The sequence below is a fragment of the Candida tropicalis genome, assembly GCF_000006335.3.
Source record: "Candida tropicalis MYA-3404 genomic scaffold supercont3.9, whole genome shotgun sequence".
Taxonomy (NCBI): domain Eukaryota; kingdom Fungi; phylum Ascomycota; class Pichiomycetes; order Serinales; family Debaryomycetaceae; genus Candida; species Candida tropicalis.
This window is the reverse complement of record NW_003020061.1, coordinates 197,886-222,053: the sequence shown is the minus strand read 5'-3', so window position 1 is coordinate 222,053 and position 24,168 is coordinate 197,886. Positions and strand designations below refer to the sequence as shown.

Here is a 24,168-nt window from a genome sequence, read left to right as displayed (position 1 = left end):
CTCAAAATTATGTCATAAAATTTATTCAATGCAAGGATTGGAAAATCAAGTAGAACAAAACTAGATTAATACATATAAAAAAAAATGCACGCAATATTAACTGGATTAATACTAATAAAAAAAAATCAAACATAATAAGCTATTATCAAAAGAATAGTTAGTATCTTAAGCATTGCCATTGTATGACATACAATAAGACAAATATAGTCAACATTAATGACTATGTTAATAGTCATAATGGTTATACTTACCATTCATTAACCAATCCCCTAAAAAAGAAATAAGTTGTCAATATGTATCGTGGTTTTGATTTCAAACACAAAAAAAAAGCTTAATGTATTATCGAATCTTTCCTATCAGGATTTTACTTAATATTGCATATTTCAGTTTCTTTTTTAATGAACAACAAAAATCGAAAACTTCAACGGTTTTACTTCTTCTTCTTCTTCTTCTGATTTTCCAGGTTCTTTTTTTTTTCAGTTTTGTCATTCATCAGTAAATTTTTATTTCATGAATTTTCAAAATCGAGAACTACCAAGTGTCAATTCGGGTTACACTAAAATCAAGACAAGAAGCAAGCAAGCACACAAGTAGCAAATATATACTATTTTTTTTTCAAGAAATATAAGGAATAACATGAGTTATGAGAAATCTCTTCCTCCATCTTTCTCCCTATCTCTTTTCCATTTGTGTAGATTGCTTTTAGAGAATAATAGCATTGATAGTAGTTACAAAATAAATAGCATTATATCATTGATAGAGATAAACTGAATGTCTTAGAATATTATAACCATGAAATAAACAACAACAAAAAAAAAGATCGAGAACATAATTATTGTTCTATATAATAATATATTCCGAAATGGCCCCCAAATTGAATATTACTACAAGTTAGTAGTAAATTAATAAGTATCAAAAGAAAGAAAAAAAAAAAAAACAAGAAAGAAGGACGAGGAGAAGAAGCTCATAATTTATTCTCTTTTGTGAAAATATATTGAAGGAGTCAAAAAGGGAAATATGGGGGGGGGAAAGGGAAGAGGGGGTTTGAACGGCAGTAGTTACTGGATTATTTTTCAAAGTAATTGCAATCCTAAATTAAATACTCGGAAGTTATTAAAAATAATGGTTATATTAAAAATCATTTTAAGGTTTTAATTTCAAATCTAATAATGTGAGAACAATTAAAAAATAAAAAATCTTCAACACGTGACATGTCAATTTCGATAAATTGAAACTAAAACGTAAAAACTGGCTTAAAGCTAATCAATATTTATAACCTGAAAATATAGATACAAGTAAGACCTACTAATATAAGTGGTTCCCATCATATTTTTAGGGAGAGATGGAGGGATGTAGTATATCTTCTTTTATGGTAGGCGGAATTTCGGAGCAAGAAAAGAAATCTTCGGATGGTCCTTTATATTCCGAAAAAGAAATTAGAAGGTTATAACTATCAACATACGAGAAAGAAGGAATGCAATGAAATGATATGGATTGTACTAGTGGTTATAATCTTGGTTGCTATGTGTTTGACTGTGACTATACCATTTGGGGAGTATCAGACTGTAATTTCAGTTAGTTTATAATTCAACTTTCATCAATATTAAACTCATCTAATCTAATCTAATCTTTTTCAGTTGCTATAGTTGGTTATCAATATTACAAAGAATAATTCTATATATAGAATTTCAACTTTCAGCGTAGATTCGGGATTGAATACAACACTCGGAATATTTCTAGAAAATTGCCAATTTAAGTAATTATTCCATCTCATTTCCCATGTAGAGTGGACACTTTCACGAATTCTAATTGATGCACAAAAATTAACATGATAATTACACAAAATACATATATCCCTATAAACAGCCAGTATTTATTGAATCTAACGTTTCTTCTTAGTAGTACTTCTTAAAAAAAAAAATCTAGATTTCACTGAAACTATTCTATCATTACTATTTTTCATGTTATTTGGGGGGATAGTTCGTAACAGTGGATACACGTATGTTTCCTTTCTTTTTTTTTTTCTTAAATGATGATTATGATGAAAACAATGCACATGAATAGTCATCACTAGTCTTGCTATATCTGTATTTGTTTTTTTCTTCGCACATTTGTCTCCCGTATGCATATATGTATATTAGCACACAATATGTAAATAGATATTACATTTAGTGGAAAAGTAGGATGATAAAAAGGGAATTTAAAACCCGCCCTTTAAGCGATGCATTAACTATTTTTTCAAACAAAGACAATGTGATCACTCTTAGTACGAACGTGAGAGTCAAAAGAGAAACAATACTATATAGTGTTGGGCTTTGTTTTCTTAGTACTTTATACTCATTATCCTTGGTACAAATTTGCATCATTACTTGCCATTTCAAGGTTAAACACCGATTCTCTTGGTAAAAATAATACTTTCATGAAGTAAATAATAAATATCTTTTATTGATTGGAAGAAAATATAATATCTAATCGTAAGATTCTTACTTGTATTATTTTTTTTTTTGGGTGCTAAATATTTAGACTTCTATAATCTGACTATTGAATTCTAATCGGAAACAAGGAAGTACAAAGCATATGTGGCTGATGTAAAATGTCCTTTTTTTTTTGCAACTTTCTTTTCGACAAGACTCAGATTTCAATAAAGTTCTCCCGGTTCGGAACCATTTTTAATTCTTACTTGCAGTAAAAACATTTTTACTACTATTATTGTTACTGACATAGAGAGATATACAGAAGCAAAATCTATCATTCTTGAAAGCAATCTTTAGATGCTGATGATGAAGAGAATGATATCAATATTGATCTACTACTACTTCAATTATCTACTTGCTATTAGTTGTACCCTCTTTTCTTCTTTATGTATCCTGGTTTAAAAAGATTTTCTTTCTTTTGTTAACAGGTTATCGTTTTATGATATATTTTTACTTGTATCGCTTGAAGTTGCAACGAGCAACCAATTTGGTCTTTCCCTGTATTTTCAATTCTTCTTTTTGGGGGGCCAGGAAGACGTATCTGTAGGATATAACAGTTTTGTACTGGTAGATGTTATTTAGTATGGGGGATTTATCCTTCTTTTTTTTAGCTTGTTTTGCATGTCTGTCTTTTCATTTTGTTATTCTGTCCAATTATCATAACCATATTTAAAGTTACATAATATTTACTAATTGCAAAGTTACATCTGAAGAATAGAATATGCATTAGAAGAAAAAAAAAAGGCAATATAAAGATATATATCATTTATCATCATTGGAATATTTACTGTTTATACAGAAGGAAGACCTGTCAATAACTACATGATAAACTTTCTTAGGTAAATTAAATTAATGTACGAGATCATAAAAATAACATGTAGAATATATTAAAATACATAGAAAATACAAGCAAACAAGAAAAGAAAATAATAACGATTGAAGACTTAATGAGCAAAAAAACAATAAGAAAAGAATACTAAAATAACGTAAAATGGTATCTCTAATGTAATATCATCTCTAAAATTTATCAACCCATTTGGTATTTACCAGTAAATGGATTATTATTATTATTAAAAAACGGATCAAACGAATTATCAACTAATAAGTCTAATCCACCACCACCGGCGGCAGCAGTAGCAGCAGCAGTAGAAGCAGCAGTAGAAGCACCACCAACAGTATTACCACCATTACCAGTATTCACATTTAAATGACTACCCAAAGAACTGAAAACAAGACTTGTATCTGAGGGACTTGGAGGTTGAGGTAATGGAGGAGCAATATAATTACTAAAACCGCCAGTAGTACTACTATTATCATCCAATTCTTCATATCTAGTATCAAATGTAAAGTTAGCATGACTTGTAGTGGAATGAATACTTACATTATCTAATCTTTTATCAAATGATGATACTCTTGAATGATGATGCGATGGTTTATGAACACTATGTTTAGATTTTTGAACTACACCTCCAGTAGTAGTTGTAATTGAACCCATGGTTTTTTGTGAAAGTGAAGATGATGAACGTCTTAAAGTTGCCAATACTGGATCAGCATTAGTGAAAATTGAACTTGGAGCAGTAGTTGATTGTGGTGATGATAATGTATGTTTTTCATATTTATTGGTTAATGAAGTTAAAGATGATGTTTTACCAATCATTGGCATATCTCCCGAATTGGAAAATAAAGATGAAGTTCTATAATCATTTAAGTTTTGAGGTGAGACTGAATCTGAATGATTTTCATTATCTTTATTAGATGAATCACTATCCATATCGGAAATATTACCATCATGAGATGAGGAATAAAAATTAGGATTAAATTCTGTTAGGGAAAACTGTGATTGAGTTGATTGTTGTTGAGGTTGGTGATGATTACTAGCAACTGGAGTATGATGGCTGAAATGAGGAGATATTGGCTCTTTTTTTAAAAAAGGACCATCAGTTGGGAAATACAGTTCTTCTGGAGAAAATTCATCTTCTTGGATCTGATCAACAGGCTGTGAATGTGAATGTGAGTATGAATGTGAATGATGATTATGATTATGTGGTGGAACTTGCAGATGTGGCAGAATCAGCAGAATCAGATTCTTACTCAATGATCTTTTCTTTGAATTCCTACGTTTAACTTGTGTAGTAGGAGATAAAATTGGTGAAGAAGTTTGATGATTGTTTGAGTTGTCTAGTTTATGTTCCGCAAATAATTTTGAGGATTCTTCTAAATTCTTATTTGAATCGTAGTTAGCAGCAATCATAGCACCTTGTTCCCATTCAACAGGTAAATTATCTAATAAGCCCTTTTGATTAATCAAATAACAAACAACTTTATTTATAGGTACCACTTGAGTTTCACCATCCTCACTAGGAGAAGTATCCATATGTTGATTATTACCATCGTCTATTGATGAAACAGGTGATTCCAAACTTGATTCCGATACTATATCTTCAATAAACTGTAAATGTGGTCTTGATAATGTAATTAATTTTTCAAACAGTTTTGTCAATATGTCTAACCTTGTTTCTAATAATTCAACATATCCCAAAGGATGTTTCTTTTCCTTGGGTTTCTTTTTTTCGGTGAACACACATATTTTATTATCCAAGATACATCTATTACATGGCTTCTTACCATCACATTTGGTTTTCTTGATACGACATGAATCACATGCTTTGCCCACTCTTTTCTTCTTAAGTAGTTGATGAGCTGAATGATCTTCTGACATGGTAATTATATCTTGAAGGAATGAAGGAACGCAAAAAAATAAATAATTTCAAATAATATCTGAAAAGTAAAAATAAAAATAAAAAATAAAAAACTTAAGGGGTAGACCTAAAATGAAATGGGATAATCTGAGACAGTATAAAAACAGTTGATGGGAAAACGGCTATTATATATATGGAATTAGCAATAATGTTAATACAGTAGCGAGACACTAAGGTAAGAATTTGCAAGTCGGATGTTATTCCCTCGGAGCTAAACCAACTTAGTTTGTGCGTCTTACCACCTAATATGGGCTCTAAACTGAAAACACGCAAACACACCCAAAAAATAAAAAATATCGCTCGGCTTTAATTTTTCCTTAGCACGCGGAGATGGAGCTAGTAATGAATGGGAAGGATTTCCGAACCTAGAAAATCTGAGCAATGAACCTTGTTTGTTTTGACTTCCCCGGAAGTAGCAAAGAGTCGTTTTAGTAATCTTCTCGGAAACTGACTAAAACAAATGGAAATAACTAAAAGAAATGGAAATAGTCTTGTACTTCTTTCTTCTTCGAAGCTTAAAATAAAAAGGCAATGTGACCCACAAAAAAAACTAAAACGATGACTCCCTTTCTTATGTAAGAAAACAAAAAATTGATAACCGTTAGTTCTATAATATCAGGGATGATGATTCAAAAAAGGGATCGTATTACTTGGAAAAAGAATTTATAAGCAATAAGTGATGACCTCCCCCGTAATACAAGTATAAACAATGTGAATAATTTGAAATGTAAACAAACAATAAGATAACTATTTCAAATTAATGAATGATAATCCGGTGATATAAGTTATTGAAAAATAAAAAAAAGAAAGATGGATAACCGGCAGGGTTGAGTATGAGATTAAGTAAATAAAACAGTAAAATCCTACAAATGATCTAGAAATAAAAAAAATTTTTGGGAAGATCATGGGAAAGAGGTTGGATATTTATATTTGAATCTTGATAGTGTATTACTATTGTAAAAAACTCTTCGAAAGCAAGTGATTTTTCCTTTTTGTTTTGCTTTATTAGTTCGCCTTGGAACTTGTCTCATTAGTAATGAATTATAACCCTTGCACTGAAAAAAAAAATTATTATGGTTTATACACTCAAAAGTGAAATGTGTCCACACCAAATTTTTTTTTTTTTATTTTTATTTTCACATATCACAATAACAAGATGAACAACAAGAGTTGTTTGTGACAAAGGTCTCTTGTTCTTCTCTCTTTTTCTTTTTAACCTTGCTGTGCACATACTACATGCATGGTCTAGTAAAAAAAACAATTCTTTTCAATAACCCTAGCAGATTGTTTAGTGTAATTTTCGCTTTAATCACCAAATTGCAAATTTAGAAGAAATCCCACATTTCTAGATTTTCATTTACTTTTTCTAACAAGTAACCTGAGACTAAAAAAAAACAGAAAATCTGGAAATTATAATTTAACTCATTTTACATCTCTTCCTTGGATGAACGCAACACATACAGGAGGAGGAATTGATTGAACATGGTTTTGAGAATTCATCATCTTCAAGCTGACTCTATCCTGATTATGAAAGGGGGAGTGAGAAAAATAAAAAAATAAAAGGGCAAGAGTGAATTAAAAAAAAATTATCACCACCGGTTAAACTTACCTCACCTTCACCATAGCAAGGACATATTCAATTAGAGTTGGAGAATAAATATCCTACATGGATGAATGACTGAATAAAAGCAAAAGCAAAAAAAAACAACGACAACAACAACAACAACAACAACAATCCAAGTTACACTTTTTACTTCTTTTTCTTTTTTTTTTCACTCGGGATGAGATGATTCAAGTCGAAGTTGATATTCATCTCATTACCAATATTAATTTCTCTTTCATAGTTTTAAGCCCAAAGATGATAAATCCGTTAGTCCTATGATTTTTTTTTTTTTTTTTGATTTCAATAAAGTTTAACATCATATCACTAATCGTTGTAGTCAATGTCTAGTTTTTTTTTTCATGATAGTAAATTTTGGTCTTTGTGGAAATTCTCGTTTTTTTTTTTTGGTAGTAAAATTAGGTCGATGTTAGCTCAACTTATTCCCCCCAGTCCCAACCCCCCTATACCACCGGAAATGAGCCAAAAACAAAGCACAAATTCCTCATTGATTATTGATTTTCTTTTTTTGCAGTAATAAAAAAAATTCATATCCAATTGGCATACTACCCCCCAAAAATTAAGGGATAAGAAAATTTAGATTGATGTATTTTTATTAAATAAAATATTATTGAGTGGATATAGTCATCCGGTCTAAAAATAATTATTATACTAGATGTATATTTCACTACCCGTCATCTTTGTCCATATACACACTTTTTGTCTTTATCTGCATCGCTTGAAAATTGAAGGACTAACCTTATTTCCATTAATGCCACAACAATCTTCAGTTATGCATAGAGCAATAGAATAAAACTTGTATATATTGTGGGCTTTGGTTCTTCTACGCGGATTTTTGTCACAACGCTTGCTATTTATTACCATTTTTGAAATATTCGTATTCTTTTGTAACCGCCAAAAATATCTTAAACAATCAGTGAATGAACATAATGAAAAAAAAAAAAGCAACCGTGGGAAACCAGACAAACTTTGTCACATCAGGCAGGTAATATTTTCTTATATGTGGTAATGAATGAAGTGGGGAGGACGATATCCACAACTGATACCGAACCCAAAACAAAAACATTAGGTTAGTGAAAAGGAACAACTAGTATAGGCGATAATGCGGTGTTTTTTATTTTCTTTTTTAACTCTTGATACTTTCTTATCTAAAACAATAACGATTAGAATACACACCCAGAACTCTCTATTGTTCCCTTTCTTTATTAGAAGATACTATTAAGGTTTATTTAATTCCGACTCTTTAATTTACGTGGTTTCTTTTCTTTTTAATACGTTTTACTTATAGATCATTTTGGTGTCTTATCGACCTCATCATCCTTGTTCTACTTTGAATATTTACCTAAACCTTAAATCTGTTTTTATAACAAAGTCTAATTTGAATGTCATTACATGGCTTATTTATCACTCAACACTACAATGGCCCATGTTTAATGGTTAACGATGATTCAAGAGATGGTATTATGGTTGTTTTATTATGTATTTATTTTATTTTTGTCAATGCATGCGTATATTTCAATTATCTTTTCGGGATTGATATAATCAAGTTTATAATTTATCTTCATTCCGATCCGTAAAACAATATAAAACCCAATCACTGATTCAAATTTTATAAATTATAGAGTAATTATTACAAATGAATTAAAACAATTATCTTCATTCATCTTCTGTCTCCTCCCCCCCCCTCCCTCCACTCTCTACAAGTCATGTTCCATCATGATCCGGAACCCCTATGCAAAAGCAGAAAGTAAATGCAATCAAGCTAATTTGATAATTGGCTAGAACTTGAAGGAATTCTACTACGTGGGAAGGGAAAAAAAGGAAAGCCTTTTAGTATATTGGTTTGATGGAGGTGGAAAACGTATATTTTTGTGTATATATTGATATTGATTCTGTGAAAATTCTTATTTCTATTTCTATTTCTGTTTCTATTTAAATATCAATTATTCAAATTGCATTATCATCCGAATTTCTTTCACTTTCCATCTCACTGATTGTTTTACTTGCTTGCTGAAAAAAATAAAACTTCTCCCCTTCTTGAATGAATGGCTAAGTTTTTCTTTTTCATATTTCAAAAATTTAAAATAAAATAATTTAATAAATCGAACAATATTCCGGAGAATAAAGTTCATTCCGAAGCGAATATTATAATTTAGTAACATCTTCTCTAGTTTTGTGGTTTCCCCTGGCTTGTTCTTTACTCCTTTATAAAATAATGTATTGAAAAATAAAAAAACCCATGAAGTAACAAAATGAAAAATGATCAGCGGTAAATTGTCCTGTAGTAAAAGAAAGTTCACATAAGCTGTTACTGTGCGCACTTGTCCCAAATCAAAAAGGAATTATTTATGCATCTTGGAGACTTGTGTTGAACAAAGGTTATGATATTGTGCATCCAACCAAGAACAAATCATAAGAGTGTATATATCTATACATATCAATGTGTATTAGAAGTGTAACAAAATGTTATACTTCCTATCAATGTACCTTGACTCCTCGAGACTTGTTCTTTTGTTTTGCTTTGTATTCTTTTTCTGTACATTAAGATTAGCTCATCATTTTGACATTAAAAGGGGGTGGGTGGTTTGCTTTTTTTGGTTATTGTAGATCAATCCAATCAAAAATATCACATTCCCATTCATAATTATTATTAGGCGTGTGTAATACATATTCGACAGCCCTTTCAGTGTGATATTAATTCCTTAGAAATTAAAAGTTGCAAAATTTCTCCCACTCTTTTTTTCTTTTTGGATGAATTTAAATTATTTTGCGTCAAATAGATCAGGAATTTTATGTTAGATAATAACTGATTTGATTGTTCTTCTATATGTTTCTTTTAACTTCTTTCATAATTCTTTTTCTTTTTATTTATTCAATTTGCTTTCATTACTAATGGTGAGGTGGTAGTGGTCATCTGATTCTACATTATACATATCATGGAAGTATTACCGACCTTCCTGTATACTATAATCCTTTGTCTTGTCCATATATACTTTTTAGCCAATCCATATTTGTACAATTCTCACATGATCTATGAATAATCAACACTTCATATTTCCGTTTTCCCTTTTTTTTTCCTCAATTTTTTTTTATATATATATTTTTTGCGTTTTGCTGGTTATCTTAATTCAGTAATTGTCTGCGGGATACACAATATTGTAACAGCAAGAATAAATCAACAACAACATGAATAGAACGCATAAAACAAATACATTTATAACAGGAAACAAGAAACGAATTGATTAAAGAAAAATGGCATTGTTCCGATTGTTCATGTTGTCATTGTAATTAAAGATAGTTTTTTTTTTGTTTGTTTGATACTTCAAATTGAGGTTTCGAGCTTTCACATTCCAAATTGAAACCTTGAGCCTGTTTTTTTGATTAAAAATTCGAATTCAATCTCGAATGAATGAATTATTATATTTAACTAAATGACATGTTTCTGGAACAACCCAGCGTTTATTTTATTTTTTCAATAATTTGTTTGCGTTAAATCGTGTATGTACATGATACGTTAAAATAAATTAAGATCATAAAACGAACAAAAGAAAAGGCGGCGGGATGAGATTAGGGGTTGAAGACATCAAGGAAACTGCTACACAAATCAAAGAGTTATTATATGAATTTTTCAAAAAAACAAACAATTCTCCAACTTTTTTTTTTCTTTTTCATTTTGGTTTGCATTTCTAGACATACTTCACTTTAGTAGTTTATATGTATTATCTAGATTCATTACATCGATTATGTCAGTTGTTAAATTCATACGTTTGACAAAAAAAAAACATTGAACCCTTTTTTTGATAATGAATTACTATGATCACTGAAAAGTTAATCCTTATTCAAATGATACGAGAATTCAGCCAATGCATCCACAAACATATATAAAAATCATGATACTTGTACGAATATCACCATCACAAAAACTCTCCAAAAGAAAAAGAGAGTTTTTTCTTTTTGAACTAATCCTCTATACAATCTTCCAAGCAAAAACAAGAAAACAAATTTTAAATTCCCCATGCAACTGATTTATGCAACTTGTCTTTCGACTTTTGGGATGCTTCTACACATAACGATTACTGTACATCTTATACCTTTTGTTTTTCAATGCACATATCAATCATACTAATCTTTCTACTTTTCACTTTTTGAAAACCTAAATACATATTACTAAAAAATATTCAAAAACCAACATCCTATCCATCATCATGGGCTAATAACCTATCTTATTCCTAACCATTACGTTCTGTCCTATAGTATTCTTTTCGGAATGGATAAATTTCCGAAAAAGTGTTTTGTTTATCTACATTCGGTATTATCCATTTGTACTCTCTGTTTCATTGGCCTTGACCTTGTTTCTAAACTGTGACATACATACACAAAATATTGGACACACACAAAAAAAAACATTTTTTTAAATGCATCAAACCCTGGCAATTGGTAGCGAGTCCGTTTTATTTTTGGACATAGACAAACCCACCTATTGTTAACTTTCATTTTTGTAATATTTTACCACTTAAGAAAAAAAATATGTAAAAAAAATATAGGGGGTTTAATGAAGAAACTACAATAAGAGGACTGATTGTATCAAAAGTAACACAAGTAAGGATAATCTTTCCTCTTTTAAGAACTCAATATATATTTGAAAACGCCCCCTCCAAAGATATCGGATTGAATGGAAAGGAGTCATAAGATATTAATACTTCTTTCTTGTTTAATTATTATTTACAAGTGTTTAATTGTGTTTCTTTGTTAATTGGAACTTGCCCAAATTTGTAAACAAGCAATGATACTCTAATTGGGATTGAGGGAATTGTTTCAATATTATAATTGAACCCAAAAACCTTTGATATCTGGAAGGATTCCATAATTTATTGGAAGAAAGATACTTCAATTAGGTTTGCTTACTTAAAATTAATTCTAAAGAAAAAGTTGTGCATGGTAAGTTTTAGGTCAAGGAACACCACGACATCAGTCTAGACTCTTCGAGAATAAAACAACAAACTCTATTCAATTGGAGACATTATACAATGTATATACGTACTTGTTGTCATTGATGGTAGATCCTTGATGTTCACCATTAACTGGTTGAATCAATACATATATATGTCTTGTTATTTTTTTTTTAGGTGGCTGGTGATTTCTCTCTTTTTGGCCATTTTGGTTGCATCAGGTACTTAGGCAAAAAAAAAAAAAAACTGCGAAAAAAATTGAGGGTGTATTTGTGTGCGAGGTTCCACTACCCCCTAATTTATTATGTGCAACTTAAAAAAAAAAAGATATATATGGCATTTATTTTCTTAGCCTCTTAATAGAAAACAATGGAAGAAATCAATAACAAATATTTAAATTAGGGGCCTGGTTTATAACAGAATGTGTCCAGACATTTTGTGACGTTTCAACAAAAAAAAAAAAGAAAAAGACAAAGAATAAAATTTTAAAATTCTCTTATTCATTGCATAAATTACTTTCCGGTTCCGGATAATCTGTAATAAACTACATTAATGCAATCTCCGCCCAAAGTTCTAGATTTAATTTAACACAAAATAGGATATAAAAGAACAAGGGAGGAAGGAGTAATAATGGATATAAACTGTAAAAAAAAAGGAAAAATCATTCATTTTATTACGCAATTTGGGTTACTTTTCATGGATAACTTGCAATTAATAACCATCAGTATTGCATAACCAAGTGGTTCATTTCTTTTTATTTTGAAATCAAAAAGTATTTCTGCAGGTATATACCTTTTTTTTTACAGTTTAATAAGAATTGTTAGTAGAAAAGGCGGTTAAATTGATATTAATTACTTTTTGAAAAAAATCATATCATTTTTTTGTTTATTTAGGATTCGGTTACTCCTTTGTCTGATAATACAAAACAATACCTTGCGCAACTATCCTAATCATTTTGGTATCACAAACTTATATCTTATTTTTTATTCTTAGTAAATCAAATTTGCTTCAAGCTATACTCTTAGATTTTGTAATATATTGACAACCATCTTTCTATTTCAGATCAAATCTCTTGTTGTCAACTGAACTCTTCATCATGTTGTCACTTGAAGTACTCACTCAAAAACAGAGAGAGAGAAAAAAGTAAGACATCTCTTGCAACATAACAGCCATGGGTGCAAAAAAAAAAATTATCCTCAGTTTGATCATGAAAAACTATTAGAAACCATTAGGTTTTTTTTTTCCTTTTTTGTGTAAACTATGACATATTACCAACTGGTTCATTCATCCCTTGTTATCTAAAAGGAGGTAAAGGGGGAGTGTATTGAAGGAAAAAAGAAAGTGGAGGATACAAGGGGGGGGAAGGAGTACGGAGAATAAAAAAGAGCAAGTCTTGATTTTATTTCATGTACAAAGTACCAAATGAATAATGCATAGAAATGCCATTAATTTTATTATGAATGATTCTCGATGATAATTACACCAACTTCGATACGTTTATTGGTGGTTCGAACTTTGTGATATATTACTTCTTGAATGTTATTTGAGAGAAGTAGAGAAAGAAGGTGAATCTAACCCATGGGGTGTCAACAATGATCCAACAAGAGAAGGTATTACTTGATATATGATTAGAAGTAAAAAGAAATGATTACAATATTAACTTCACAGTCTAGACAATAATGTACAAATACTAATTATATAATTAAATTGATAGCTAATACAGTATGTGCGTAAACAGAGTTTATATTTGTTTTTCCTTGTTGTTGATGAAGTAAGTGTGTTATTTGCTTCTTTTTGTGTACGTGCTTTCGCTAATTTGATCACTCCTCCAAATTAATAGAACAAAATAAAAAAACCCAGCCCACAAAAGATATTACCTCTTGAAGTGGGGCTTTTGTTGAGGTAAATTCAATTTCCTTTAATTTTGAATCTCTCTAAAAAAATTCAATATCTAATGGTCCAACATAAGATTGTGATTACTTGTGGTAGAAAGAACCTAGCGTGGTCATAATTGACTAGAAGAGAAGAATCAAGAGATAGAGTATGTTTTCACGGTTTGATAATTGTATATATTAAATAATTATTGGTAATAAGTATATATTATCACTGGTTGACTGGTCTATTCATTCGGAGCCAATACATTCTTCTTCTCAAATATAATAGGACCTACCTTTATTCAAAAACCAGTCTTGAATAATCTAAAAGATAAAACCAATAATGACTTACTCCTAAAATGAAGCCATGCCAGATGGTTGAATAGTTCATAATTTGCTATTCTCCAAGATATTGTTCTAAACTTGTAATGGATGGATAAGTGATATGTATATCAGGTTCTGTTGATCTTGTTCATTCCAAACAGTGTGAAAAGGCTATTCTGACTTGCAATTAAGGGTCTTTTATTCTTTTTCAAATTCACTTCGTTAAATCATATACCACCAAATTGTTAACACTATTCAAGTTTCTCCTCCAGGGATAACTTCAATACCACTAATTCTAGAATGTCAAGTGTCTTTTATTGATTAAAATGTAATGTTTGTGATCTAAAACAAAGGAACAGTAAAAGGTACCTTGGTTCAATGTCAGTCGCATTTCCACTTCAACAGTTAAATCCACCACAAGGTGACAATAACTCATACCCCTAACAATTGAAGAGTTTGTGTCCATCTCTTCTATAATTTATATATTCCAAATAGTATGGTAATCCCCAATTGAAATTTTACCTAGTAATATTCTGTTGTTTTTTAAAGGATTCTAATTGACTCTTGGTTTATTGGTTGCTTTTGAATCTGAGGGAATGTAGGGGGGACAAAAGTTAGAAATGTTGCTGGAAATCAAATAAAAACTAGTTATGCTTCGGAAGTACCAATATTTGTATTATACTTGATTGCAACTGTCACTATTGGATTCAATTTTCCGGGTTCTTGTACAGTCTGAGCTTTTCTATTGAGATAGGGAGACCTAGATCTTGATTGCTCTCCCTCAGATGATTGTTTTGTTCTGGATTGGCTGGTATCTCTAACTGCTTTATAATACTTGACTAGGTTATAAGCTCTGTTACTCTGCCTTTTGGTTATAAACTGGAATGAACTTAAATCTCCTAGTTGCTATTGCTGTTGTTGTTGTTGTTGTCCTTTGAAGTATAGGTATGAGAATCCCAATTAAGTAAACGTGCTGTTTCTTTTATTGATCAAAGTCTTAATATTACCTTCAACGGAAATATGAATAACAATCGATAATAGAACTCAATAGCAATTCAATGTTGGATAAAAAGAAAAGGATTTCAGGTTGGTAGCTTGATATTATATTGATTAATATGGTTGAACAACAAAAAAAAAAGAAAAACTTTTCCTCACAAACGTTATAAATTCTCTTTAACAAGGATTCCTCCAAAATAAATAAACCCCAAAAAAAAATCCAAGTAATGTTCATCCAAAAAACTACAACCTAGAAAGAGATGTCCTTTTATACCTTATTCTCTGTAGTATGTATCTATATATTCCACGGAAAGAGGGTTAATTAGAATTTTTTCTCTCTTAAATTGGTCTTGCTCATAGATTCTTCTAGTTTGTTCTTTTGTTTTCTACACAAGAAATGGCTATTTTACTAATCTCTGAAAATGACCTCGGATACTACAATGTCAGAACTAAACGCTGCTCAGTTTCTAGAATTACTGCTACCATAATGTGTGGCGAATTTCTATTGCAGCAAATACCTCATTCAAGAATCCATCCTCATTATCAATCAATTGAATGAGACTGAGGCGGTTATTGGTCCTTAGTTGAGGGAAAAATAATTCTTCTCTTGCTGACAAGTACACAGTACGAATGAATAGGTCCCTGTTTAGTGCGCGGCATTTATTTATTTTTTTTGTTTCCAGTTAAATCTCTCAGCTTTAACTACGAATTAGTAAATAAGAAAGTTCTTCTTCTTTCAGAGTAGATTTCTTAAAAGATCTCATCAAAATCGGATTTTTGCCATTGATTTCATCAAAATGAAAATCCTAAGCGGGTTTGTTCTCTTTTGGGAAACCCGTTAAATTCTAAACTGAACTGTATTTATTTTTTTTTGCCACCTATCGACCATTCGTGTACTCATGACGAATTGCAAAAGAATCCGAGATATTTTATTTTGTTAACCAATTTTTTTAGCAACAGCAAACGGCTGTACTATAATTAATAAGACAGAATATAAATGAAACAATTTGTTTCGGATTTATAAACCTTGCTCTATTTATTTACATACTTGCATGGCTCGTGTTTCTTTGAAATACGGCAAGGATTATTCTATTTTATTTTCTTGAAGTTGGCAATATTTTTTTTTCTCGGATTAGACATTGGGTTTTCCGCACCCCACTCAGGTACACATAAGAAAAAAAAGTAGTGCAAGTATACTAAAATATAGATTCCTTTGACGTGCGGAAAAATTGAATTATGATGTCATTATATGTGAGTTGAAATATTTTTAATGTGTAATTTCCCCGGAAGCAGTAGTTGCTTGCTATTAATAGAGTTATATTCCCCACAAATTTTTTGATTGATTAGTGCCGTATGGGGGAACACTATTATGTTCAGCAATTTTTGCTCACTTCAATGGACATTGAAGTGTTTTGTCAAAATGTATAAATAGATGTCGAAATTTCCTTTTCTTCAACCCCCCCGTCAATTTAGAACCTATTTCTTATAGTTCAATATTAAATAATCACAAATAATGACTTCTGAAAAAGAAACATCTTCTATTAAATCAAGTGAATCATCACAGAATGAATCTAATGGAAAATCCCTGCAGATCCATAAATTCTTGGGATTTCATGGGAGAAAATTAAACATTGCCGTTGCTTGTTTTAGTGGTGTTGGATTTCTCCTTTTTGGATTTGATCAACTGTTAATGGGAAGTTTATTAACTTTACCTAATTTTGAAAAAACTTTCCCTTCTATTCTGGGAAATACTTTACATGCAGCTACATTAACTGGTGCTGTTGTTTCCATTTATGAAATTGGTTGTTTTATTGGTGCTTTGTTGACGGTTTATTTTGGTGACAAGCTTGGAAGAATTAAATGTATGTTTATTGGTTGTATTATTGTTATTATTGGTGCTGTGCTTCAAACTACAGCTTATACAGTAACTCATTTGGCAATCGCAAGGGTGTTCACAGGGGTATGTACAAATCATGATGATTGTTTACAAGAAAACAAGTGTTACTAACTTATTTTTTAATCATATCTAGGTTGGAACTGGATTTATGACCTCTACTGTTCCTGTTTGGCAAGCTGAATTTATCAAAAGCTTCCTACAAGAGTTAAAAATATTATGATGATGGTATGTATCACCCCCCCCCCCCATCCCCTCTCCTCGATCGGATTTATTTCTACTAGCGCGACAGGATTTACTAACACAAATATAGGGAAGTTTAATAACGTATGTGTGCACTCAAAATATCAAATACACCAAAGTCTATAAATTACTAACATTTCATTATCTAGTGCTGGTATAGCTATTGCTTATTGGGTTGATTTTGGTTTTTATTTTCTTGGTGATAATGATACAAAGGGGATTTCCTGGAGAATTCCTATAATTTTACAAACCATTTTTCCAATTCTTCTTCTTAGTGTAATTTTTAAGATGCCAGAATCACCACGTTGGTTAATGTCAAAAGGTAGAACTAATGAAGCAAGAATTGTATTTTCTGCAATTTATAATCTTCCAGAAAATGATCCTAAAGTAACTGATCAAATGGTGGAAATTCTGAATGCAATTGAATTGGAAGCTAAAGCTAATGTTGGATTTAGTATTGGTGAATTAGTTAAACAAGGACCAACTAGAAATTTCCATCGTTTATGTCTTGCTTGTTGGATTCAGATATTTCAACAAATAACCGGTATCAATTTGATTACTTACTATGCCGGCACGATTTTTGAAAAATATATTCATTTAAGTCCATTTAATTCAAGAATTTTGGCTGCTTGTAATGGAACTGAATATTTTTTGGCTTCTTTGCTTGGTATTGCATTTATTGAAAAAGTTGGAAGAAGGAAATTGTTATTTTGGGGTGCTGTTGGTCAAGCATTAAGTATGATGGCATTAACTATTGCTACGTGGCAAGCAGATAAACAAAGAGAAGAAAATGGAGGTGGAACTCAAGCTGGTATTGCTGCCACTGTATTTTTATTTGTTTTCAATAGTGTTTTTGCTGTTAGTCATTTAGGTGGTGCTTGGTTATATCCACCAGAAATTTCTTCATTGCTGTTGCGTGCTCAGACTAATGCTTTATCAACTAGTTGTAACTGGATATTCAATTTCCTCGTTGTTATGATCACTCCAATTGCATTCCAAAATATTAGTTACTATACCTACACTATTTTTGCATGTATTAACATATTAATTGCCCCTATGATTTACATCTTTTATCCAGAAACATCTGGTAGGACTTTGGAAGAAATGGATGCTATTTTCAACGCTACACCAGTTTGGAGACCTTGGGAAGTTGTTAGAATTGAAAAGAATATGCCAAGAAGAGACGATAATAATGTTGAAGATTTGGAAAAACCATATACAGACCATTTAGATTATGTAGAATCATCATAATACTATAACTATGTGTCACGTGTTTTACATGTCACGCCGTCTGAAATTCTTAATCTGGCGAAAAAGTAAACAAATGAAAAAATAAAATCAAAACAATTTTGACAACCCAAAAAAAAAAGATGAAACAAAGGGAAAAAAATAACATAACCTGCGAATCATACATTATAAACATACATTCCATAAACATCATCATCATCAATGGATTTACGTAGCTCACCTACTCCACCACCACCAGAGGTATTAGTTCCTACTGTAGAGTCAGCCTCAAAACCAATTTCAACCACAACAATACCATATCCAGTTATGACAAACACACTACAAAGTACACCAATCAAACGACATTCGAATACCTCCATACGAGTGGTGCTGCTGCTGCCAAAACTTGTGGAAGATAGAGGAGATCAGAGTAGTACACAGGTGGACTCGGAAGAACATCCTCATAATGATCAATTTGATAAAATAGCTAGTAATATAAATGAAACCATTGCTGAACTTAATACAATATATCAAGAAATTGGATACACATCAAATGAAACACTGACTAAAAAACAAGAGATATTTAAAACAATACAAGATTCAATCAATTTATTTGTTACTAATTTAACACGAGAGAAATCAAATATTGAGAATGAAGTTGAATGGTTGAGACAACAAATAAGGATAATTTTATCGATGATAAATGATACAAAGGGGGATAAGAATTTACAATTGATTAATAAAGGATTGGTATTTGATAATCGACAGATGTATGAAGATGGGTATAAACAACAAATTTTGAATCAGATAACAGCAATGGATAATGCAAACCCATTGGGAATTGAGAAACAAGAACAATTGAATTATATGTTGAGTAGTATACCTAATTTAAGTCTACTTGAAAAGAGAAACCGATTGAATAAGATATTTTTGAAAGTATTGGCACTGTTTGTTGGTGTATTCAAGGAATTTAATCAGGTCAATTTAGAATACGCAGAGATTAAGGAATTAATTGGTGAATCTGATGGTTCAAATCTACTATCTTCATTGCCTAGTAAAACTGATGCAGAATATCATAAAAGTACAATAGACCAATTTCAAAATCTTGTCAAGAAGTTAAATGTTGAGAAATTACCCAATGATCATAGGAAAGAAAAATTCACACCTTTTATATTAGCAAGTCCATTGAAGAACAATCCAGGAAGCCCCAATAAAACATATAGTGAACAACAGCCATCGGTTACAAATGATGATTTCATAGAGTTGAGAGATACAAACTACCAGTTGGTGAGAATCATAAGAGGGTTGAGATTTACCAAGATTACCAACGAGTTGATATCGTCGATTCAAGTAGAGATTGAAAACTGTCGAAATGAATTGGACACGAGAAAGACAACTATAATTGGGATCATAGAAAAATGTTTTAAATACATTGATACTTTACAAATCAAGGATGAGCAACTTCTCAAAATTCAACAAGAGGATCAACCTAATAACGATGCATACTTGGATTTAGAAACATTGAATTATATTCTTAGTACACCGGAGAATTTTGGTTTAAGTGATGAGAATATCGAGTTTTTAATTCATTTCCAAAATTTGTTGGATAAGACTATTGAAGTTAGACAAAAAGAATGGGACCAATATTCTACTACGTGTCACTCGTTATGGGAGAAATTAAATGAATCACAGGAGTATATTGATAATTTTCTTGAGAAAAACAGCTCGTTGAGTGAGTTGTCTTTGTTGAATTTCAAAATGGAATTGAATAAATTATACATAAAGAGATCTGAGTTTATTGAAACTTTTATATCTGATACCAGACAAGAAATTGAACAATATTGGGATAAAATGTATTATTCACCAGATATGAGACAGGAATTTGAATATTTCAACTATTCTAGTGATGAAGAAGATGATAAAGAACAAGTTTTAAATAATCATGAGAAATATTTAGAAGATTTAAAAGTTGAGTATAGTCAAAAGGAACATATATTCCAGAATTATTATGAATTGAAAGATCTTTTGCAAGACCAGGAATTTTTAATTGAATCGAGTAAAGATTCGTCACGTTTGTTGAGTAAGAATTCATGTAAGATATTACTTAATGAAGAGAAAATAAGAAAGAGAATTAACAAGAATTTACCACGTTTGATAGATTCATTGAAAAAAGGAATTAGTGAGTATAATAACAATGCTATCCAACAAGATAAAAAGACATTACTCATTGATGGTGAAGATTTCTTTGAAAAGATATTAGTTATTGAATCTAAACAGCATAAGAAGCCTACTACAAATAGACTGAATGCAAGAGCAAGTTCAAGTTCAAGAGGAAATTCAAGGAATGTCAGCGTATCTCCAAAGAAACAGACCCCAGGAGTTCATCAATCGAATGTGAAGAAATCACCAATTAGACCTGCTACTCGTCCTACAACAACAATATCATCAAAATCACGTATAGCAAAAGTAGCACCAACTAAGCCAAGGTGGAATAGTAGAGAGAAAACATTCAACAATCCCACTACAATTAAACTTACCAATGCGTTGAATGCAACTCTTGGACATAACTCATCAATTATACAAAGTAGTCCGTTACAAGCAACCAGGAATAGCTCGACATTAGAAAAACCACCTTCTGGTATACAACCATTGATATCTCCATTAAAACCATCAAATTTGATGAATAAGAATCATTCAACTCCAACCATGAGGCAAAGCCCTGTAACGTCAACAGTTGATAGTATTCCTATTGGTAAAGAGAATAATTCATCACCATTTGATTTATCACCTATTAAAATCAGACCGAGTTTTTTTGAACATGAATCAATGAATAGTAAATTAAGAAGAATAAGTGGTATCACTAATGATACTTCAACTTTAATTGGTGAGGATTATTTAAACTGGAGAGATGAAAAAATAAGACAACTTAAAGATTGATAAATATTGTACAGTTCTATTTATATTAATGTATTAATAAAATATTAAAGGTATATATGAAAGTAAAACAAAAAAAAAAAATGGGAAAGAATTAATAAAACAATATGTAGAATCAAAGGTTAGTAGTTTCATCTTTGGAGTTATCGGTGGTTGATTGTTGTTGTGGTGGATCTTCTTCATCGTCATCATCGTCATCATCATCATCGTCGTCGTCGTCGTCGTCATCATCATCATCATCGTCATCATCGTCATCATCGTCATCGTCGTCATCTATAATTGCGGATTCATCAATATTATCCTTTGAGTCATCAGCTTCGTCTTCATCTTCATCTTCTGGATAACCACCTAATTTCATGACGATTCTATTGACGATTTCATTCCAATCAGTCATACCACCCATACCAATATCACCATAACTTCCAAAAACTTTTTCCAGAGGTTTCAAAACTTCAATCCATGGCATATCATCAGCAATTAATCTCAATTGTCTCTTGGTTGTACTTGAACTATAAGAATGACTATCCATTGCTGGTGCTAATAAAATTGGATAAGAACTATTCCAAGCTCTGATAACATTAGTTAATAAATTATCACATATACCTAAAGAAATTTTAGCCAAAGTATTTGCAGTTAATGGACAAACTAATAAGATATCAGCCCATCTTCTTAATTCAATATGTAAAACAGGATCCAGTCTTGTTTTCCAAGTTGTCCATTCATCAATATCTGTCCAAACACGAACTTTTTTAACATTTTCTAAAACATTTAAAGTTTCTGGTAAAAGGAAATTTTCACTTGATTTTGTTAATATAACTTGAATGGAAATTTTATCAGATGTATAAATTTCAAGTAATTTATTAACAATCAATTTAACTTTACCAACTGATAATGCACCGCAAACACCAATTAAAACGTGGAATTTCCCATCATCTTGAGGTAAACGAGGATCAATATTACTATTCTGTTCACCTTTAGTAGTTGTAGTGTTACTATTGCTATTTGTTGTTGTGGTGGTGGTGGTGGTACCCTGTGCGGCTAGAGCGGTATTTGATGTTGTTGAATTTGAAGATGTGGCAGTATTCGCACCACCACCACCGCTAATAATGGATCTTGGCGTGCTTTGATTGCTAGCAGCTGCTGAAGAAATTGAATTTGTTGTTGCTCTTAAGCTTTCTTGACTTTTAATTGCATCTTTATTAAGAATTGAAGAAGGTTCACTATGTTGTGGACTTGTAATTGGAGTTAAATTATTATTTGAATTTGAACCACTTCTTGATCTATTTCTAACAGGTCTTAAAGTTTCTTCGACATAGAAATGTGCATGTACAGAAGGAGATTTATGATGTTGACTTTCTTTAGGAGGATTTAAAGTATAATCAATACTTGGAATAGATTCACTTTTATCAGGTTGTAATAGAGTTGGTTTGTGGTTTAATGAATCTGGTGATTCCATTCTTTCTTTTAAATAAGCCCCACCAGCCATAACAATTTCTCTATTTTCCAGAGAAGTGGAAATTTGAGGAGATAACTTAATCCCTGGAATATTCAGTGATGGTTGAGGGACTTGCGGTTGAGGATGATGAATTATATTTGCATCTGGTTGATTTAAAATAGGTGGTGGCGATGAACTTCTAGTCAAGATTGATTTTGGAATTTCTTCTTCCTTTTTTGGTTGAGCAGGAGATTTAATATCCTTATCAGAAGGCATTTCTATAATGACAAATCAGTGATAGATAGTGAACTAATGTGAAGAAATTAAGTAAATTTAAAATAGATTATGATTTTCAATATTTCGTTTTTTATTGATAATGGTTAATCAAACAAACAAACAAAAAAAAATTCCATAGAGAAATTCAAAGGGAAAAAAAAAAAAACAAATAAATTCCACACAATTGCTATTAAATTTTTTCTTCTGCTTCTGGCTTCACTGTGAAAAAAAATTTCTCACGGTTTGTGATTACGTAATGGGCTTTTTACCATTTTTCCAATTTCTTGGGAGTGGAACACAAACTATCCATGAATAATGGTTGTTACTTTGAATAAATGATATACTCAAGTTGTTGATTAGTGGTAGTTGATTGATGATGTTGACTGTCAAGCTAAAGAAACTGATTAAAAGTCAGTAGTATGCTCTCTACACGTTAAGGTTACAATTCACCAAGTTGTACAGACGATACAACTTTGATTACTATTATTATGACATCAGACCCAAGAGATTATAAAACAGGTGTTTCAGTATGAATTCGTTCATCAACTACAATTTCATTCATGTAGCAATAAAATGATATATCTTTAATAATATGTATATTAAACAGCTGTAACTAACTAAGCATGTTGCTAGAATTATTCCATTATAAATGTTAGTAGAGTTGAATGCTCCTTCCATAGGCTAAACGATAAACATCAACCAAATGAAAAACCGGGATAATTGTACCCATCAATGACACCCTGTGTCACGCAAAACTATTGCTAAGTGAAGCATCTTTTAACAAATGTTGTTTCATTACAATTTTTTTTCTTCTTCTTCTTCTTATTCTTCATCACCAAACTGGCCACCTGGTCAGTTAGTTGGTCGTGTAATTTGTTTAAATATGGATCACGTGAAATGGTTGACACACGTTTATATTGCAGTATTTTCTTTTTACTACACTTCAATCAATCACTAGTATACTTTAATTAAGTGTTACTTGCTGCAAATCTGTCTCTTATATGTAAATTCTCACCATATACTGATTGTAAATATGACTTATAATGATAATTAATATTCAACCAATGAAACTTTGGTTTTGTTTTTTTTAATCCCTTATACATTGTGATTATCAGTTAAATCACACTATTTTTTTATAAACCTATAAACTTGATATTATTTC

The 24,168-nt window shown here is 30.9% G+C and overlaps 5 protein-coding genes across 5 annotated transcripts; 3 read left to right on the top strand and 2 right to left on the bottom strand. All coding sequences in view use genetic code 12, as the record gives it.

Moving 5' to 3' along the window:
- Positions 1-3,501: 3,501 nt before the first annotated feature.
- On the bottom strand, positions 3,502-5,193 carry FCR1 (Fcr1p; the record flags this gene model as incomplete). The annotated part of the gene is made up of 1 exon (XM_002551320.1): positions 3,502-5,193. The coding sequence occupies one exon, from the start codon at positions 5,191-5,193 to the stop codon at positions 3,502-3,504; it is 1,692 nt and encodes a 563-aa protein (XP_002551366.1).
- Positions 5,194-16,510: 11,317 nt separating this feature from the next.
- CTRG_05663 (uncharacterized protein) lies at positions 16,511-17,005 on the top strand (the record flags this gene model as incomplete). The annotated part of the gene is made up of 1 exon (XM_002551319.1): positions 16,511-17,005. The coding sequence occupies one exon, from the start codon at positions 16,511-16,513 to the stop codon at positions 17,003-17,005; it is 495 nt and encodes a 164-aa protein (XP_002551365.1).
- A 417-nt stretch (positions 17,006-17,422) lies between these two features.
- CTRG_05662 (uncharacterized protein) lies at positions 17,423-18,385 on the top strand (the record flags this gene model as incomplete). The annotated part of the gene is made up of 1 exon (XM_002551318.1): positions 17,423-18,385. The coding sequence occupies one exon, from the start codon at positions 17,423-17,425 to the stop codon at positions 18,383-18,385; it is 963 nt and encodes a 320-aa protein (XP_002551364.1).
- A 198-nt stretch (positions 18,386-18,583) lies between these two features.
- On the top strand, positions 18,584-21,298 carry ASE1 (Ase1p; the record flags this gene model as incomplete). Its single annotated transcript, XM_002551317.1, has 1 exon — positions 18,584-21,298. The coding sequence occupies one exon, from the start codon at positions 18,584-18,586 to the stop codon at positions 21,296-21,298; it is 2,715 nt and encodes a 904-aa protein (XP_002551363.1).
- Positions 21,299-21,410: 112 nt separating this feature from the next.
- On the bottom strand, positions 21,411-23,006 carry CTRG_05660 (phosphopantothenoylcysteine decarboxylase complex subunit; the record flags this gene model as incomplete). Its single annotated transcript, XM_002551316.1, has 1 exon — positions 21,411-23,006. One exon carries the CDS (start codon positions 23,004-23,006, stop codon positions 21,411-21,413), a length of 1,596 nt encoding a protein of 531 aa, XP_002551362.1.
- Positions 23,007-24,168: the final 1,162 nt, after the last annotated feature.